Source organism: Petaurus breviceps, unplaced genomic scaffold (assembly GCF_028583685.1).
Source record: "Petaurus breviceps papuanus isolate PSGF00001 unplaced genomic scaffold, PetGlider_PUasm1.0 90925, whole genome shotgun sequence".
Taxonomy (NCBI): domain Eukaryota; kingdom Metazoa; phylum Chordata; class Mammalia; order Diprotodontia; family Petauridae; genus Petaurus; species Petaurus breviceps.
Window position 1 is genome coordinate 4,274,246 of NW_027187380.1, and position 8,275 is coordinate 4,282,520.

At 41.5% G+C, this 8,275-nt stretch overlaps 1 protein-coding gene across 6 annotated transcripts in view; it reads right to left on the minus strand.

Annotated features, from left to right (window-relative positions):
* Positions 1 to 3,540, minus strand: part of GPATCH8 (G-patch domain containing 8) — a 119,078-nt gene extending 115,538 nt beyond the window's left edge. For 4 of the 6 annotated variants that reach the window (XM_069076125.1, XM_069076130.1, XM_069076126.1 and 1 more), the window contains exon 1: positions 3,180 to 3,540. Coding sequence is in view for 1 of the 6 variants with exons in the window: in XM_069076123.1 (XP_068932224.1) it covers positions 3,180 to 3,224 (45 nt within the window). In the remaining 5 variants the exon portion in view is untranslated. The remainder of the gene's footprint in view (positions 1 to 3,179) is intronic. The other 2 variants (XM_069076124.1, XM_069076123.1) reach the window with 2 other exon arrangements.
* Between the last annotated feature and the right edge of the window lie 4,735 nt (positions 3,541 to 8,275).

Consider the following 8,275-nt stretch of genomic DNA (forward strand, 5'->3'; position numbering starts at 1 on the left):
CAGGGGATCACCTTCACTACAGTAGCAATCTCAATAGGGCTTATTTTCGGGGGAGGGCTTATTATCGGGGAAACACGGTATGATTGTAATGGGATACTATTATACTATAAGAAATGTCAAGCAGGATGCTTTCAGAAAAACCTGGACTTAGAAAAACTGATGCAAAGTGAAGTAAGCAGAACCAGGAGAACACTTTATCAGTAACAATATTGTAAGATGATCAACTGTGAAGGAGTTAACTATTTTGATCAATACAATGATACAAGCCAATTTCAAAGGCCTTAATGATAAAAAGTGTTATCCTCCATCAGAGAAAGAAGTGACTTGAATGCAGAGCTAAGCATATTTTGTTTCTTTTGGTTTGTGTTTTCTTTTGTAACATGGCCAATATTATTTTTTTTATATATGTATTTTGCATGACTTCACATTATAATCTATATGAAAGAACTTACCTTCTCAAAGAGAGAAGAGGGGAGGGAGAGAATGTTGAACTCAAAATTAAAAAAAAAATTTTTAAGTTGTTTTTCCTGTAATTGAGGAAAAAATAAAATTGAGGGGAAAATCAATCAATATTTTCCAGAAAATACAGAAAGTTGATTTTAGTTCTCCCTTGGTAAGCTAAGAACTTTACTAAATATATAATGAGAATATAAACTACAATTCTTCAAAAAATCTTTTACAATTAATTCTTTCATATGTAGTCCTGTGCTTTGGAATAAGATGTGACATAGAAGCAATGAGCTGATTTATTTTACCTGACTATACTTATTTGTTAGGAGAAAGCTTTTATTGGAAAAAGTTGGTAATTAGTGAGTGACAAACAGGCAGAAGAGACAGAAGGAGGAGGGGAAGGGAAGGAAGGGAAGGGAGAGGAGGGGAGGAGTGGGGAGAGGAGGGGAAAAAAGAAGGGAGGGAAAGAAAGAAGGGAGGGAGCGAGGGTAGGTAGGAAGGAAGGAAGGAAGGAAGGAAGGAAGGAAGGAAGGAAGGAAGGAAGGAAGGAAGGAAGGAAAAGAATTTTTTAAAAATGTGCCAAAGAGAGCAGAGACAAGACAAGTAAGACAGTTTTGTTACCCTCATATTAAATTTAATATACACTTTAAAAAACTTAATGCAACCTAGATTTAGTATCATATAAAGCCTCTTTTCTGTTCTCAGTATTGAACTCATATTGAATATGAAATATTATATTAAATTATATGAAGTATGAAATATTGAATATGAAATTTTAACATCTGCTAATGTCTGTCAGGTTCTTATCAAGAAACAAAATTTTAAGCAATAAATATTTTACAAAAATTCTCAATGGAGCTTAAATAGCATATGATAATAACCAATTAAAGTGTATTAAGTTCCAACACCCTATTGCCCCAATACCAGTTAGGACAACTGACTACAGAAAATTTTTTTCCTGAATAAAAGTTGATTTCAATGTAAAAGCAGAAAATGAGCTTTGATTGATACTTATGTCTCCAGATAAATTAATATCAGTTCTGTCTTATCAGGATTAGAAGGAAAAGATTTAGAATAAATATTATATGACTAAACTATAAAAATGTCATCTTATTTTCATAGAGAATTCTGGAAAACTGGAATCCCTTTCTCAGTTTTTTCAAATCATAACATTCATGCTCATTTTCACAACTAAAATCAAGTTTACATATGACATTTTGTCCTCTCTATTCTGAAAAAAAAAGGGGTTTGCTGAGATTCTGACAGTTTGGAGATCACAAATATTCACCTTTTAAAAAAAAAAACTTTTTCCTCAATGCTCCACTTAAATGACAACTTGCAATATGATTAGGTCACCTTGAATTCTCCTCTGAAAAGCGCTCCAAAAACTTCAACATTTTTTTCAAAAAATCTTAATATTGTGAGGTTTTCTATCACCCAAGAGATATCTCCAGGCTCCTAACAGAGATCAAAAGTAAAGAACAATCCTATGGTTGCTTTAAACCATCTCAAACTTCTCTGAACGAACATTATACTCCTAAATCACCTTGTGCTGCAGCCACACAGAGAGCACATGACTTACATGGATTTTCAATATTCCCCAAGTCCCTTACTTGGTCCCTCTGATGACGACTGTTCTAAGTTTCAATAATTCCTGCTGGCCTGTAACCCCGCTTTACTGTTCCAACCCAACCACCTTTAAGGAACTTGCATCCCCCTTCCTCTGGCTATTAAACATTGCGACAAAATTTCTGGACTGCCCTAAGTAAGACCTTGCAGGATGAAAATTTCAATTCCAGTATTCTTCCCCTGACCCAAATTACTGTTGCCAGGATGTGCGGCAGTAATGCAGTGTTCTTTTGGTTGGATTTGGTTTCTTTATGGGACTCCAAGAGTACACTTTTCCACCCTATAATCAGCCGACCTCTTCCCAATTCCTTCCATTCTCCAAGATTCCCAAGGTGACTTGATACCTCCTGAGCAAGGCAATTCCTAACAGGTAAGGGAGGATGGTTTCTAATTATTTCTCTCTTCCGCCCCCCTCCCCCACCGAACGACTTTATCCTACGCAACTGACACCTCCCCCCCCCCCCAATCATGGTTTGCACCTGGGGGAGAGGAAATTTAAAATAAAATAAATTCAGTCGTGGGTACGAGTTAGCAAAAACTTGTCAAGCCCGCCGCCGACGAGACTAGCTGGGGTGCCCAAGGACGCGAGTGTTTCTGGAGGCCAATTAGCCGCCCCACACCAATCACAACAACAACAGTCGTGGCCCGGGAGGAGGGGGAGGAAAATGGGTACCGATTTCCACCCCAGAAACGCTCCTGCCAGGCACGGCCCCACGGCTGGGGAGCGGACCCATTTTCCAGGTAAGGAAATGGAAACTAGGAAAACGAAGGTTTTTTTTTTTTTTCTGGCGAGGGCATTAAGAACGACCCCCGCTTTTTTCCTCTGTCTACCTTCCCCTGCCCGCTGCGAGAAGCCCCCAGACACAGCGGCGGGCCCTCGCCTACAGGTCGGGGAGGGGAGGGAGCCGGGGCCCGGCGGAGAGAAAGCGGCCTCGCCTCAGGCAGCGGCGCCAGGCAGCCGGGGGCGGGAGGAAGGAGCCCCGGCATCAAGGCCTCAAACGGGAAGTCCCGGAGGACCAGGAATGGCTGCCTCCGGGGGCCGGCGTGCTAGGAAGGGAACCTGGAGCTCGGACGACACCGGCTGCGGAGCCGCTGTTTACCTGGAAGTCGCGGTCCTCGTTGAAGCGGGAGAAGCGATCCGCCATCTTGCCGCCGTGTAGCTCCTCTCCGGACGACGACGACGAGTACGACGCAGACTCGCTCGCTCGCTCCTCCCTCCTCCCCTTCCCCCCTTCCCGGCCTCCTCCCCAGACCGCGGGTCGCGCGCTGGAGCGAGAGCGAGCTCGCGGGCTCCCGTCACGACGGCACCGCCCGGTTACGAGCCCGAGGAACTCCGGCCGCACGGTCTGGCCTCACCAGCTCTCTGCCACCGAAGCCCGGTGCGCATGCGTATTCACATTCAAGAGCGATAATTGCTCCTTAAGGGAAAGAGCGGAGGGGAGGAGCGGGAGCAGGTCGAGAGATGTCTTTACCTTCTTTTGTGTGTGTGCGCGTGCGTCCGTGCGTGCGTGTGTCCGTGTCTGCATCTAACTATATTTCTCTACATAGCCCCAAAGTGTCCCAGATGTCTTAGTGCAGCTTTAACCTATTAAAGATGAGGTTTTTAAAATTTCATTCATTGTTTCTGTATTAAATGGCATGTGATTTAATATAGCATATTGGATAATTAACAATAAATAGCTTAAAATCTCACTAAGACTTTGGGGACATCACATATGCATATGTACAAATACATCGCCTCAAAAGCCTTAGTGTAGTTTTAAGCTACTAAAGCTTAATAACAAATTATTATTTATAGTATGTTATTGTAATATTGTACAATACGTTATGCATATATTAAATACACTTGTATGTCCTATATTAAATATATTGATATGTATTAAATAATAAGTTAATAACAAATGGCTTAAACTGCCCTAAGACTTTGGGGACATCACATATACATATAGATGTTCGATGTTCAAGAAGCTTAAGTGTAGTTTTAAGCTTGTAAAGCTTAAATAATAAATTAATAATAAATTGTTTTTATAATATGCAAGATATGTTAAAGTAATGTTAAATATGATGTACAGATATTGTATGCTAGTGTGTTTCACATTAAATACATTAATGTATTGTGTATTAAATATATTTATATAATTATATACTTATATAATAAATATATTAAACAATAAGTTAATAACAAATGGCTTAAACATCACTAAGACTTTTGGGACAGCCCATATATATTTATACTTACATATGAGGCAGCTAGGGGGTGCAGTGAATAATGCCTGGATTTAGAGTCAGAAAGACTAGCATTTAAATCCAATCTCAGATGCTTGCAATGTGACCCTGTGAAAATCGCTTAACCTCTGTCTGTCTAAATTTCCTTCCTTATAAAATAAGAATAATAATAGCACCTACCTCAGGATGGTTGTTGTCATAAAATGAGACAATACATGTAAAGCTCTTTGGAATATTAAAACACTATGTAAATGCAAAGGAAAGTATGAGAGAGAAGAGGTATCAGACTGACTACCAAACTGAATCAACAGAGCCACTGAGCTGACCTCATTGTTGTATGCCTGTGAAACCTGGACGGTCTACCAGCGCCATGCCAGGAAATGGAATCAATTGCATTTGAATTGTTTTAGGAAGATTCTGAAGATTACCTGGCAAGATAAAGTACTGGACACTGAGGTCCTTTCTAGAGTTGATGTGCCAAGCATTGAAACTCTGCTACAGAGAGCACAGCTCCAGTGGGAGGGCCATGTTGTTATAATGCCAAAAGTACCTTTGTCTAAAAGACTGTTTTATGGAGAGCTCATACAAGACAAGCAGACTTCATACATGGAGGTCAGAAGAATGAATAAGAGGATACTCTCAAGGTCTCTCTGAAGAACTTTGGAATCACTTGTGAGACATGGGAGACAGTGGCACAGGACAACCCAGTGCCAAGAAGGCGCTGTGCTCTATGGGCAAAGCAGATTTGCAGTTAACTCAAAAGAAATGTGAGATGCACAAATTTAGAGACAACTCTACTCACAATGTTCACATGTACTATTTGTGCCTAACCTGTGGTAGAGCCTTCCAAGCTTGTATTGATCTGGTCAGCTGCAGTCTCACACACTGTACCTTGACTCCAATATAGTGATGCCATCTTGATCTTCTTCAAGAACAAAGGGGGGGTCGGAGTCAAGATGGTGGAGTAGAAGCAGGACCTCTGCTGGGCTCTGGCATCCACTTTCCCCAATCCATGTAAAAGGGGATTCTAAACAAAAGCTGCAGAACCCACAAAATGACACAGAGAAGCTAACCTCCCACTGAGAACAACCCAGCAGGCTGGCAGGAATCAGCTAACACAGTGTTTTGGGAGCCAAGCCCAGCCCCACACACCAGAAGCTTTAGCCCCAGGGTGGGCCTGACCAGGCATAGGCCAGAGGGACTCCAGATCAGCAGCAGCTGTGGCCATTTCCAGATTTATCAACACATAGATGCGAATGACAAAGTGAGAAGTCAGTGCAGTCTGGACTTTGGGACCCAGCAAGTGGGACTGCGTGGCTTTTGTCCCCAGGGCAAGAAACAGCTGAGACACAGGCACAGCCAGCCAGCACAACGTGGCAGCTTCAGCTCCTGGCCTGCAGAGTGTAGGGGGACCAAGCACCAGTCTGAGGGGTAATCGCTAGTGCTTTAACCTGCTTGGATCTGGATTGCTGTCTAGGGTGGAGGTCCTGGGGTGTGTGTCCAGCTTGCCAGAGCGTGTGGAGACCTCAGAGAGGGCACCCATCTAATACCTCCAGCAGCTGAGAAAACCCCAGCGTTTGGGATGAAAGCTCCCCTCTCTGGTGGCATAGTGGCAAAAAGCCCAGGGGTCAAGTGACTGAGGGGCGACATGACCAGCCAAAGGAAACAAAGCAGACAGAAGATTCCAACATTAGACTCCTATTTTGGGGACAAAAAGGAGCAAAGCATGGAACAGGAGGAAGACAGGGAAGTCAGAACTCCTGCACCAAAAGCTTTAAAGGAAAATAGGAACTGGTTACAGGCCATAGAGGACCTTAAGAAGCAGATAAGAGAAGTGGAGGAAAAATTGGGAAGAGAAATGAGAACAATGCAAGAAAATTACGAAATGAGAGTCAACAGCCTGACTGAGGAAAATAATACCTTAAAAAATAGACTAACTCAAATGGCAAAAGAGGCTCAAAAAGGCAATGAGGAGAATGACTTAAAAAGCCAAATTTTCCAGATGGAAAAAGAATCTCAAAAGCTCAATAAGGAGAATCATTGCTTCACAATTGGATTGGAGCAAATGGAAGCTAATGACTTTATGAGAAATCAAGATGCTATTAAACAGATCCAAACAAATGAAAGAATAGAAGGCAATGTGAAATATCTCATGGGAAAAACCACTGACCTGGAAAATAGATCCAGGAGAGAGAATTTAAAAATTATTGGACTACCTGAAAGCCATGATCAAAGTAAGAACCTAGAAATCATCCTCCAGGAAGTTCTCAAAGAAAACTGCCCTGATGTTTTAGAACCAGAGGGCAAAATAGAGGTTGAAAGAACCACCGATCACCTCCTGAAAAAGATCTCCAAAAGAAAACTCCTAGGAATGTTATAGCCAGGTTCCAGAATTCCAAGATTAAGGAGAAAATATTACAAGCAGCCAGGAAAAAACAATTTGAATATTGTGGAAACACAATCAGGATAACACAGGATCTGGCAGCGTCTACACTGAGGGATCTAAGGGCTTGGAATATGATATTCCGGAGGTCAAAGGAGCTGGGATTAAAACCAAGAGTCACCTACCCAGCAAAACTGAGTATCATGTTTCAGGGGAAAATATGGTCATTCAATGGAATAAGGACTTTAAAGTATTCTTGATGAAAAAACCAGAGTTGAATAGAAAATTTGACATTCAGATACAAGAAGCAAGAGAAGCATGAGAAGGTAAACAGGGAAAAGAAATCATAAGGAACTTATCAAAGTTAAACTATTAACATTCCTACATGGAAAAACAATAATTATAACTTATGAGACTTTTCTCAGTAGTTGAAGAGAATAGAAATATATATATATATATATATATATATATATGTCTATATAGGAGGGTATATGGGCGTATGAATACATATGTAAATGTGTGTATATATGTTTACAGGTATACATAGATAGAGGGCACAGGACCAATTTAACAGGAAGGGATGATACTTAAAAGGTGAAATTAAGAGGTGAGAGAGGAATATAATGAGAGGAGATGGGGAGAGACAGAATGGGGTAAACTATCTCATACAGAAGAGGCAAGGGAAAATGGTTACAATGGAGGGGAAGAATAAGAAGGCAAAAGGGAACAGGTCAACCTTATTCCCATTAAATTTGGCTTGAGGAGGGAATGAAATCCACACTAAATAGGGTATCTCACCCTCCAGGAGAGTAGGGGGGGAAGGGTATGAGAGGGGGGATGCTGGAAGGGAGAGCAGGCTGGGGGGGAGGGAAGTTGGAAGTGCCCACTTTTAAAAAGGGACGGGATCAAAGTAGAGAATAGAACAAGTGGGAGGTGGGATAGGAGGGAGAGAAATAGTCAGTCTTTTACAATATATATACTATGTTACTGTTTTGCATTAGCCACACATGTACAACCTATACTGAACTGCTTAGCTTCCCAGTAAGGGTGGGAGACAAGGGAAGAAGGGAATAAATCTGGAATTCAAAGTTTTAAAATCAAATACTCAAATACACACACACACACACATATACTATTATTAATACCATTTTACATGTAATTGGGAAATAAGATATACAGGCACTGGGGCATAGAGATCAACTGGAAAAGTCGAAAGGGGTATGGGAGAAAATATGGGAGAGAGCAGATTGGAGGAGGGGATATCCTGTGGGACTGCTATTTTGGGGCGGTGGGTAGGGGAAAAATGGGGAGAAAATTTGTAACTCAAAATCTCGCAGAAATGAATGATGTAAATCAGAAGTTAATAAAGCATTTGAAAAAAAATTAAAATTAAAAAAAAAAAGAATCACTAAAAGAAAAAAAAGAACAAAGGACAACCACAGGGTCGGCCAGGTAGCACAGCAAGTAAGAGCACCGGCTCCAGTGTCAGGATGATCTGGAGATTGAATCCCGGGCTCAGACACTTAGCACCCACCCAGAAATGGCTAGCCGTGTAACCTTGAGCAAGTTGCTTGACCTCAATTGCTT